Consider the following 12,387-nt stretch of genomic DNA (forward strand, 5'->3'; position numbering starts at 1 on the left):
GAGACGGAAGCAGCTGGTTAGGTAGCTGGAGTGCAAGCACTAGAAATGTGCTTCCTCCTCCCTTCCCCTGGCTCTGGGGAGGGACCAATGCCCGCAGTTTCTGTTGACATTGAGGATATTCAAGTAACTCAGCCTACAGAAGATCAGTTAGGGGAAGACAATGAGAACTGAAGTTGAAGGGCATCTAATGGCTTTGCAGAGCTTTCTACTATGCAGCACTAAAGGATCTGAGAAATTCCACATCTTACAAGGAATCGCGCTCAACAGGAGGGGATGCCAAGGAGCTGGTGACTACAGCTACAGTCTCGCTGATATCTACATCATACACAACCTTTCCACTGCCAACTGGCTTCCTTCAGGAAAAGTCCTACTGGTTTTGGAAGGCATCAAGCCGTCTCTTCTCATCTTACTGGGTCAGATTGAGGAATCCAACTCAGCAGGGCAGGTTAACCGCAGAACAGCAAGAAGAAATGGTCAGAGAGCAAGTATACACAAGGATGCTGGCCTAGGAAAGGTAAGTCGGATTGTCCAACCTGTATTGAGTTTTAAACACTGAATTACAGGAAACCAACTATGTAGCTCAAAATAAGCTTTAATAGCTTCATTAAAATTCAATGGGATAATCTGCTTTTCTTTAACTTGTCTAAATTATTAATAAAACAATGACTATCCTTTAACACAATCAGGTATTTATAAAGGCTCATAAAATAGCAGCAGCATGGCCACAGGCAGCAGCAGTTCAAGTGCTACAGCCTTGGCTGCCAAGGCCCTAAGTCACACAGAAGTGAGTACTGCAAGGCATCCAAAGAACAAACTGGTTAGGATGATTTACATTAAAATGATGACTACCAAAACAGAAATATGGTGCTTAAATTACCTTTGCCAGACTGCAAGTTTTAGCATAACATGCAATGCCAGCCAAAACAGCCTCAATAACAGCAGCATATATCTGGGATAAGAGCCTACTTTAAAAACAAAAAATAATGGTTAATATAGTAGCACATAGTCTTGTAAAAGCTGTATGCCTGGGGCAGTGGAGATGGTTAAGAGCACTGGCTTTTCTTCCAAGAAGATCAGGGTTCAATTCTCAGCACCCTCACAGCAGCTCACAATTGTCTGTTACTCCAGTTCCAGGCAATGAAATGTCCTTTTCTGTCCTCCAAAGGCACTGAATACACATGGTACACAGCATACAAGCAGACAAAACACCCATTCACATAAATTTAAAAACTAATATTTTTAAAAAAAAGTTCTATACCCATAAATGGTGGTCTATAATGATGTTTAAAAAGATGGAGTCTTGTATGTAAGGCAGCCTGGCCTCAAACTATTTTCTTGCCTCCCAAACTGCTGGTATTATAGGCATTAAGCACCATGTCTGCCTCCCAAGAAACAGACATTTAAATATGCCAAGAAATGTGCCAAAGTGGGACTAATTGAAAAACAGAAGTCTAAACCCGCTGTCAAAAGAAAACGCCAACTTTATCTCATAGCTCTTTAAACTGTGGTTGCTGGGAATCAAACCCTGGTCCTCTAGAAGAGCAGCCAGTGCTCTTAATTGATGAACCATGTCTCTAGACCCAGGTTTTGTTGTCATTTTGTCAGGGTCTTATTACAAACCCCTGATTGGCACAGAGTTCACAACACAGCCCATGCCAGGCTAGCTTCCAACATGAAAGATCTTCCTGACCCCATATCCTAAGTGCTATGTACTGAGCACAGGTGTGCTACAATGCCCAGCTTCCGGGCTATTAATTTGTTATTTAATGTGTTATATAATCTATACATCTACTTCTATTCATATATACTCAGAGTTTTTAATTTTTTTCTTGAGGAAATAAAAAGGATTATTAGGCCGGGCAGTGGTGGTGCACGCCTTTAATCCTAGCACTTGGGAGACAGAGGCAGGTGGATTTCTGAGTTTGAGGGCAGCCTGGTCTACAGAGTGAGTTCCAGGACAGCCAGGGCTACACAGAGAACTCTGTCTCAAAAAAAAAAGAAAAAAGAAAAAACAAAACAAAACAAAAAAAACAAGCAAAAAAAGAAACTTTCAACTTTTAAAAAGTCATGTGTTTATTTGCTGTACTCTAGTTTTTTGTTTTTGTATTTTGTAGTTTTAGACAGTGCTGTACCTCACCATGTGGTCAGGAACTCACTATATAGACCAGGTTGGCCTTGAACTCACAGAGATCCACCAGTCTCTGCCTCCAGTGCTGGGATTACAAGCATGCTTCACTATGTCCAATATATCTTTTCAAGAACAACGGTGACAATGATGGGCCGGGCAGGTGGCTCAGGAATTAAAGCACATACTGTGTTTGATCTCCACACTCATGCAGATGGCTCACAACCACTGTAACTCCAGCTCCAGGGGACCTGACATGCCTGGCCTCCTCGGGCACCAGTATTCATGTGTACATATATACCCATAAAGATACACAAACACATCTAAATAATAAAGACATTAAAAATAATAAAAAGTAAGTCTTAAAAGTGGAGCAAAATAAAACCATGAAACTAGTTAGCTCATCTGTAAAAAAAAAAAAAAAAAACAAAAAAAACAAAAACTTTCCCTATTTGTGAGTAAACAATAAAATCATAAAATCAGTGGCCTTCCTGGGCCTCTGTGAGCAGGAGTGACGACCCAGACATCAGGAGCCTATGAACTGACACAGCCAGAAGGCGGTCCACAAACATTACCATACTCTTTTTATGTCCTCTCCTCAGTAGACATGCTAAAGGTTTGCTGCAACTAAGAACTCAGGGTAGGAATCTCAGGTGGTCGGCAAAAGAAAGGTTGAGTTCAATTAAAAGACAAGCCCCGTCCAAGTACCTTGCATGATTAAGGATGCCCAGGCTCTTCTCAGGACAATTATAGAGAAAAGGGGCTTATCTACCAGACACACTGAAAGGCAAGAGGATTTCTTAGAAAGGAATTGATAAGACTTCACAAGGAACACATGGATTGAAATCTGTGAGACTCTTCCAATGAGTAAAGGGTGATAAAAGTTTGACATCTGGGCTAACCCAGCAAGCAATATCTCTGAAAGTAGAATATGTTGTCTAAGGTCACAGAAACTCTCAGCAAACTTGAACTTCACTCTCAGCTTGGTGCCTCTCCTCTGTGTCAAACTCCTTCAGTTCCTTCCTACCTTCTGTTGCACACCCTCATCTTATAGGTCATAGTGAAGAATAAAACAGAACAAAGAATCTCAAATAACAAAATGACAAGCCAGGCATGGTGGTGCATGCCATTAATCCCAGTACTAGGAGGCAGAGACAAGCAGATCTTTGTGAGTTTGAGACCAGCCTGGTCTACATAGTGAGAGCCTGTAGGATATGCTCAAGAGAGAGGCAGGAGGACAGGAGTTGACAGCAGCATGGACACCACATTTCATCCTAGAGAGACTGCTGAGTGGCTATGAACAGTTGTAGCCCCACCTGTACTGGATTCCCAGCGCTTACACCAGCAGCTCACAACCACCAAGGCATCCAACACACTCGTCTGGTTTCCTTGAGCACTAAACCCATGTGTGTGTATACACACACAATTAAAATGAGAAAAAAAAGGCAAAGTTCCTGGTTGTGAGGCAGGCCACAGCAGAGGGCATGGTGATGGAAAGAGGCCTGGGAGGTACACTAAGCATGAATTTGTTAACTTCTGGGTAAGACTAAATCTGGGTGTGAGATTTCCCCACACCATGTCACTTAGTGAATGGTTTATGTTTTTTGTTGTTATTGTTTTGACTGTTTTGCATTTGAGGCAGGGGCTTGTGAGGCCTAAGCCAACCCTGAAGTTGTTATGTAGCCAAGAATGACCTTGAACTCTGGCTCCTGACTGCCTCCTTAACACAAAAATGGAGATATGTATGTGTGCCACATCACTGGATGGGGTGAAGTTTCATAAAGCCTAAACTTCACGATATACAAAGATTCCCCCCAACCTGTGTCTTGGTTCAAATATCACTCAATCCAACACTGGCTAGGTACCCCTCCCCTCTATATTACCTCCATTCATCTATCACCTAATCTAATATTAGCTAGCCCTACTTTACTTGGCCTGCCCTATACAGAACTTTAGACAACAGCTCAGTACATAAACCAATACTTGGTTACTAAGCCACTTAATGGCCTCTTGTGTTACTGTCACAGGTCCACACTACCTATGATCTGGAATATCTGACATTGGCTTAAGTACACCTTAATATTAATTCCTGATGTAAGGCACAAATGGATTTGGTGTAGGCAAATTTCAAATGGTCCAGAACGAGGATCCTAGGCAGTGGCTAAGCAGAGAGAGGGCATAGAAATGGAAAAAAAAAAAAAGAAAAGTCAACTTGTTATTAAAGTGAAAGAAATGCATAAAAAAAGAAAACCTAATATGTACATTGTGATTAAAGCGACATAATCTAAAACCACAATCCTCTACCTTCCAAATCTGAATTACGTGTGTAGGTTCCCCAGGGGCCAGAAGAAGGCATCAGAGCTCCCAGACCCAGAGCTACCAGAAGCTGTGATGAAATAGCTAATGTGGTGATGTCTTGTCCTGACTATTTTATGTCTGCCTAGACACACCTCAGTCTTCCATCTTAACAGCCACATTTGCCTTGGCAATGCTTTTGAGACTGCCTGTATCCCTGACCATGGTCCAGAAGTATTAACCAGAGTAACTGACATTTGTACATAAACTAAAGTAACTAATAGAAATGTGTATAAGTCAGAAATGACTGTCATGCAGATTCTGGAAAATACTGCTAAGCTCTGCAGAAAGATTTTGCTCTGATCCCCCTCAAACACTGTAGTAACCACTGTAATAATCCACTGATGTAATTGTGGATTATGTCTTTAAAAACTCTATACCCCGCTGAGGTTCACTCAGCCCCAAGAGACTCTGAGGCATGAACAGTTCTTGATCACTAGCTAATAAAAGAACTCATATCCTTTTTATTGGTTTAATTATCGTGGTTGTCAATAACTGTCTCTAGTAGATCACTTCAGTGAGCTGCCTGACATTGGTGCTGGGAATTTAACTCTGGTCCTCCATAAGAGCAATATGTTCTGTTAACCACTGAGCTGTCTTTCCAGCCTCCCAAAATATAACCTATTTTAGCTGCACAGAAAGATATACTGTATATAATAAAATATTAGAGATAATGCCAGAGAGAATTATGATATATTTTCCTTTCTTTACTTTCATATTTTCAGTACTGATTATATAATTTGTATTATTATTTTCCCAGACAGGGATTCACTTTGTAGATCAGACTAGCCTGGAACTTGTGGCAATTTACCTATTTTGTCCTCCTCAGTGCTAAGATTCCTGGTATGAGTTGCCACACCTGACTCTCTTGCCCACCAATAAAAGACAGATTAAGCTAGGCACAGTGGCTCACACCTGTAATTCTAACACCAAGGAGGTACACGCAGAAGAGATCTCAGCAAGTTCCACACCAGCCTGAGTTGTACAATAAGACCCTTGTAATGATTACTATTATCAACTTAACAGATCTAGAATCACTTAGGAGGAAGCTTTGGGCATGTCTGTAAGAGATTATCTAGATTAGATTAGCTGTGTCAACTCAGCTAAATGTGAACATTAGCTCCTACACATACAGGCAGTCATCTTTCCTTGCTTCCTGACTGTGGCTGCAACAAGATCAGCCACTTCATGTTCTTCCTGCCATGAATTCTCTACCATAACAGACTGTATACCTGAACTGATCAGGTTTACTTATCATTATTATTACTATATGTATACATATGGTATGTGTGTTATGGGGTGAGCAGTACGCTTGTGCCATAGCACAGTCTAGAGGACAACTTCTTTCCTATCACCTTGCTGAAGCAGGGTCTTTCTGGCTGTTCCTGCTGCTCTGTGGACTCTATGCTAATTAGCCCATGGATTCCAGGCAATTCTCCTGTCTCTGCCTCTATCATGTGGCAATTTCCTCCCAGATGAAACATTCCATCTTGGAGGGAAAGCTTATTAAAACTCAGGAAATTCTATCTTTTTATTTTAATTAATTAATTAATTTTGTTTTGTTTTTCAGGACAGGGTTTCTCTGTGTAACCCTGGCTGTCCTAGAATTCAGTGTATAGACCAGGTTTTGAACTCAGAGATCTGCATCTGCCTCCCAAGTCTGGGTAAGACTCAGGAAATGTTAAGAAAAGTTAAGACTTGGAAAGTAAACAACTTGCTAAGTCTCAGAAGTCCCTAAAACTGAACAACTTCACAAGGTCCCTCCCTCTTTCCAGGACTATGTGAGCAGTAAAGGCTGCCGAGGAGCCTCTTCAGTCTGTTGAGCTGCCTGCAAGCTATGCAAAGGAACTTTATCACCCAAGCTGGAGGGGGAGGCCAGTGCCACAGTTGGAGCTGCCTTTGAGGTCATCCACACTTCTAGAAGTACCCCCAATAAACTCACTGGTTTACCAAGCTCAACATTTGTGGTAAAGTGAGGTGTCTGTTTATGCCTCCCCAGAAACAGTGTCACACACAGTGCACCATGTGCATGTGGAGATCAGAGAATGAGTCCAGGTTGCCAGGCGCGCCACGAGTGCTTTCACCTGCTGAGCCATCTTGCTGCTCCCTCCCTTTTTAAGTTTTTTTTTTTTTGGGGGGGGTACTTTACCACGATGACAAGGAAAGTAATATAACCCTGTCTCAAGGGGAAAAAAGCAGACTGTTACATGCAGTAAGCAGGCTGTCATGTGCAGTAAGCAGATGTAGCCTTGTGTCACAGAAGCTTTACTATAAAATCCATGGTCCCTGAGATTGTTTGGAGATTCTCATAGGAGCTTGCACTACTTGTACAGCCTTAACTGATTCTCACTCCTCTCCAATAGGAAAAGGAAGTTGTCATTTTGTAGAGTACGCAGCCTGCATGAGAAGGTGATGACACTAATACCTAGCCAAAGCAGCCCTGATGTTCAACAGGAATGCTGCAGCCACATTACCTCATGCCCAGGAGTTTGCTGTGATCTATAGACATTTATTTGTGGCCAATCTGTGCTGGCCTTTGCAAAGAAGTGGTCTGAAACTCAGCTATGCTGGGGACTCGGATGAAGAGCATACTTTTAGAGCTTCAAGCATCTATTTCTGGTCTATGTATTCCTCCTTTATGTAAAGGGAGGAAAGTCAGTACTAAGCAGAACCTCTCTAAAGCATATGGCTGAGACTGAGCACAGCTCTGGTGCATAAGCTTGAATGTCAAGTCCAGAGAAAGTTCTGCAGACCACATGAGATATCAGATTTTCCCCAAGAAATTACAGAAGGTTTTGGTTTTGGAAAAAATCCTCAATTACATTTTTTTTTTCACTGTGTGTGAAATACAAGAAGGGAAGTTATGTCATACAAATGTATGGGCATACACATAGGCAGACCAGAAGGCATTCCAGAGGGAGGAGCAGATGGCAAAGCTGGCAAAGCCCTCTGGCCTAGGCTCCAGACGGAGCAGTTCTGGGACTGGCTGGGCCATATACAGCAGTATACGCCTTGTAAGCAGCAGTGCTGACGCAAGGGGAAGCAGGAGGGCCTCAGAGAGAAACTCAGCTTTGAGAAGAGGAAGCAAATCTGCACAAGGACTTACATTTGCTCAGTTGTCCTGGGCAGCTTCTCATCAACACCTGTGAAGGGAAACGTTTTGGTTTGAGTTAAACACAACGCACGCACGCACAGATGGCAATCAGTACTTGCCTTTTCCCAGAATTTCTTGGACTTTCATTTACCCCCTGGATCTTTTTCAATTCATTTCACAGAATCTTAGGCTCTTGAATGTTTTTACTTATTTTTTTTATAAGTTAATGTTGTTTGAGTTCTGTTTTTTAATTTTCTTAATTATCTGACCTAACTAATCTTTCTTTTCAGAGTTTCCTGACTTCTATATTAATGGCCTCTGATGTTCTGACCTCTGAGAAGCAATGCTGAGAGCCACATTCAATTTGAAAGTTTCCCCCCATGTCTCTTTGGATATCTGAAGCTTCAGCTTCAGAGTACCCCAGCAAGCAGGGTGCCCCTACTCAGCCTAGCCTTCCTGAAGTTCACTGTTGCAAGTCCTCAGCCATGCAGAGTCCTAGCACAGCCTACTCTCCCTCTTCACACAAAGCAATTAGGCAGGAGCCCAGTCATGTTCCAACGGAGCTCACATCCCTTGCTATCTCAAACTGTAGCATTAATCTTGGCCTTTCTTCTGACACTGAGCACAGGGGATAAACACAGCTAGACTTCAAACTATAGGTTGAACTAAAGGTTTTTCTCCTGAAATGCATTCTGAGGAATGAGTTAGACAAGTTGACTCTATAGCTGCAATCAGGAAAGGAGTCAATGCCCACAAGATGGAATTTTGCATAAAATAGTAAATTGTATGTTAACTTCTCCTTCATAGGAAAAACTATTAGGTAAGAGCTGATAAGATAACTATTTACAGAGACTTACCCAAATAAGGAACATGACCAGCTCCAAAAAAGTATGTTCTTGAACACGCCAGAGGCCCCTTCGGTGAGACACACTGAGCGACCTGAAGGTTGTGGGGAGGGGAAGACAAATGAGTACACTAGGAGCTGATGAGCTGGCTCACAGGCTTGCCCATCTAAATTCATTCTCCAGATCCATGGAAAGATGAAGGAAGGAACAGACTTCACCAGACTGTCCTTAGACCTCTATCCATCTGCCATGGTGCATGCATCCCCCACTTCATGAACATACACACAATAATCAAACTTTTAAAAAGGAGCATACTTAGACAAGTAATGCTGAAGAAATAAAAAGCAGTTAATGGAATGAAGTTTATTTAACTGAATCTTATTTACTTTTTCTAGACAAAGATGACTTAATTTGATTTAAAAATAATATTTATTTGTTTAAATTTAATTATTTGTTTTTAATTTTGGCTTTATTTATTTGTGTGAGGGGTACAAACAGGTATATTATAGTGTACATGTGGAATTCCGAAAACAACTTTTGGGAGTTGGTTCTCTCCTTCTACTATGTGAGTTTGGGGGGGGGGGGGGGCAGTTCTAGCTTGCTTTAACTGTCAATATGACATAGTCTAAAACACCTGATAAGACAGTCTTAATTGAGGGATTACCCAGATCAGGCTGTCCTGTGGGCATGTCTATAGGGGAAGACGGAAGAGAGCCTACCCCACTGTAGGGAGTGCTCTCAGGCCGTACAAGGAAGCTAGCTAAGGGAACTAGCCAGTAGGGCTCTTCCACAGAGTCCAATTCAATTTCCAGCGTGAGTTCCTGCCCCAACTTCCCTCAGTGATGGGCTGTGATGCCAAAGTATGAGCCAAATAAATCCTTTCCCTCACTAAGTTGCTTTGGTCAATGTTTTATCACAACAACAGAAAGGAAACAGAATACAGGAATCAAATTAGATTGTCAGGTCCAACAGCAAACGGCTTCAGCTGCTGACCCCTCCTGCCGCCTTCTGTGTTCACTTCACTGGTTTTCCAACCTTGGCTACACTGTGAACTTGCTGATGAGTAGAGAGTGAGCCCAGGGGATTAGTACACTTACAACTCATAGGGGAAAAGCAAGCAATATGTTTGGGTTTGGGCTGCCATTATCATCCTGCCCAGAGAGTTTACAGTAAACCCCTGGCCTCACATAGCAGTGGAACATAAGAGACAGCTACAAATTCAGGAAACATAGCTTCACTTGAATTTCATCTCTGCACAGAATAATCTCCTCTAGGTTTGTTTTGTTTTATTATTTATTTATTTATTTATTTATTTATTTGGTTTTTCGAGACAGGGTGTCTCTGTGTAGTCCTGGCTGTCCTGGAACTCACTCTGTAGACCAGGCTGGCCTTGAACTCAGAAATCGGCCTGCCTCTGCCTCCCAAGTGCTGGGATTAAAGGTGTGCGCCACCACCGCCCGGCCTCCTCTAGGTATTTTGTTCTTGCCCCTTGTTTTAAGTTTTCTTTATACCAAGATAGAAATGGCTGGGGCTGGAGAGCTGGCTTAGCACTAAGAGCACTGGCTGTTCTTGCAGAGGACAGGAGTTCAATTCTCAGAACCCCCATGACAGCTCACAAACATCTATAACTCCAGTCCCAGGGGATCTGATACCCTCTTATGGCCTCCCTGGGCACCAGGAAGGCATTTGGTACACAGACATACATGAATGCAAAACATCCATACATGCGGGGGAAAAAAAAGAAAGTTATGTTCATTATCTCCCAGGTGTTCCTAAGACACCAAAATCAAAATGCAAAAATGCAACCATTAAAAACTAAAAGTGGGCCAGGCAGTGGTGGTGCACGACTTTAATCCCAGCACTTGGGAGGCAGAGGCAGGCCGATTTCTGGGTTTGAGGGCAGCCTGGTCTACAGAGTGAGTTCCAGGACAGCCAGGGCTACACAGAGAAACCATCTCTCAAAACAAAACAAAACAAATCCACAAAATAAAACAAAACAACAATTAAAAAAAAAAAAAAACCAAAACTAAAAGTGGGCTGCAGAGACAGCTCGGTTAAGGCACTTGTTCTTCCAGAGGACACAGCTTTGTTTCCCAGAACACACACAGTGGCTCACAACCATCTCTGCAGACAAGAGGCCAGTGAGATATCAGCAGGTAAAGGTATCTGCTTATCAGTCTGACAACTTGAGTAGATCCACAGGACCCAAGGTGGAAGGACAAACTTACTCCCATGAATATACATACATCCACTGAAATACTAAAATAAGTAAATAAAAAGTGAAACAAAGAAAAACCATAAAGGAATGCTGGTATGGTGAGACATGCCTATGACCTTGGGAGGGGTCAGGGTATCCTGAGTCACACAGTGTCTTCAAGGACAGTCTGGGCTACACAAGACTTTGTCTCATCAGCCTAAGAAATGTTCTATCTTCAAGGTCAATAATTATTTCCTTGGTATGTCAAGTCTGCCATCAAACACATTTCTCATTTGTGTTACATTGTTTTTGATTTTTAGCATTTCCTTTTGAGTCTTTCTTAGATTCTCCAATTCCCTGCTTATTTATCCACCTATTCTTAAATGTTGTCTACTTTTTGCGTTAGAGCTTTAGTTATTAATTTGTTTATTTTAAATTCTCTGTTCAGTTGTAGAGCAATAGCTCAAAAGTAGAACAGTTGCTTAACATTCTTAAGACACTAGACTCCATCTTACCTGGCAAATAACAATAATAACAAAAATAAATCCTATTTTAAGAAGTTTAAAATACAAGGCTTATCTGATTCTGAAGGTTCTATTACCACTACCACCACTGCCAGACAAGAGTTGTTGCTATGTTGCTCAAGCTAGTCTTGAACTTGCAACTTTCCTGTCCCAACCTCCCAAGTGACAGGATTACAGACATCTACCATAAACCGGACTTTTTAGAAATAACACATTTGTCTTTTCATATAATACTTTTCCCTCAACTTTTGGTATGACTTTCTGTTGATGCTAGACACAATAACTCAAATAACAGGGACTGAAAACTAGCAAGCCTTTAGCATAAGATTTGATGTTAATCTGCCCAGGTATTGAATTGAGTTTAGATTTTTTTGGATCTTCAAGTACCATGGGCTTCCTATTCTTGTAGCCTGGTATATGTCTCTGTGTTGAGGTTTGGTCTTGCTTCTCTTTTGTAATGCTAGGTGCAGGTCCCCAAGACCTCAGGCAGATCCAAGTGACCCTGTCCCCAAGTTATTTCTGATTGATAAATAAAGATGCCAACAGCCAATAGTTGGGCAGAAGAGACATAGGTGGGGTTTAGGTTTGGGGGTCAGAGGAGAACCAAGAAGAGAAGGTGGAGGAGGAAGAGAAACTACCATAGGTTAGGTGAGCCATAAAAACATGGCCCTGCGGCTGGAGAGATGGCTCAGGGGTTAAGAGCACTGACTGCTTTTCCAGAGGTCCTGAGTTCAATTCCCAGCAGCCACATGGTGGCTCACAGCCATCTGTAATGGGGTCCAGATGCCCTCTTCTGGTGTGTCTGAAGACAATCTACAGTGTACTCATATAAATAAATAAACCTTAAAAATATTTAAAAAACAAAACAAAAACATGGCCCTGAAGGCTGGCCAATTGGATTTAAGAGCAGCTAAAATGAAACACAGTAAGTAATAATTAGGGGTTATCGATAGGAAGGTAGATTTTAATAGCATAGAGGGTAGATATCTGTACAGCTCTTGTGATGTTTAAGGCTTTTTGTAAATATAATGGTTGTGTGTATCTTTTATCCAGAAACAAAATGGTCAAAGGTGGGGTAGATACCCAGGATCAGGATTAAATAATTTCCACAACATCTCCATCTTTGAGCTTCCCTAGGAACTTCTTTTTTGATCTGCTGCTGCTACACTGGAGATCTGCTGGGGTGGTGCTTAGGGAGTGAGGAGGGGATACTCTTTAACATTATGATTAAATCTGGGTGTGCTTGT

At 41.9% G+C, this 12,387-nt stretch overlaps 1 protein-coding gene and 1 long non-coding RNA gene across 5 annotated transcripts in view; one reads left to right on the forward strand and one right to left on the reverse strand.

Moving 5' to 3' along the window:
- Positions 1 to 12,387, reverse strand: part of Dnaaf9 (dynein axonemal assembly factor 9) — a 140,842-nt gene that overhangs the window by 81,571 nt on the left and 46,884 nt on the right. For 2 of the 3 annotated variants that reach the window (XM_034494940.2, XM_034494939.2), the window contains exons 11-13: positions 8,432 to 8,513; positions 7,587 to 7,623; positions 878 to 965 (exon numbers count right to left, since the gene is read on the reverse strand). In XM_034494940.2, the coding sequence (XP_034350831.1) occupies positions 878 to 965; positions 7,587 to 7,623; positions 8,432 to 8,513 (207 nt within the window). The remainder of the gene's footprint in view (positions 1 to 877; positions 966 to 7,586; positions 7,624 to 8,431; positions 8,514 to 12,387) is intronic. The other variant, XM_076929764.1, reaches the window with a different exon arrangement.
- LOC143441427 (uncharacterized) lies at positions 132 to 8,785 on the forward strand. 2 transcript variants are annotated; one of them, XR_013108810.1, is made up of 4 exons: positions 132 to 514; positions 6,051 to 6,144; positions 6,256 to 6,384; positions 7,865 to 8,785. It is a non-coding gene; the product is annotated as an uncharacterized LOC143441427 (long non-coding RNA). The 2 variants fall into 2 exon arrangements; XR_013108809.1 differs by lacking the exon at positions 7,865 to 8,785 and having other exon boundaries at positions 6,256 to 6,439.

Source organism: Arvicanthis niloticus, chromosome 2 (assembly GCF_011762505.2).
Source record: "Arvicanthis niloticus isolate mArvNil1 chromosome 2, mArvNil1.pat.X, whole genome shotgun sequence".
NCBI classification, from domain to species: domain Eukaryota; kingdom Metazoa; phylum Chordata; class Mammalia; order Rodentia; family Muridae; genus Arvicanthis; species Arvicanthis niloticus.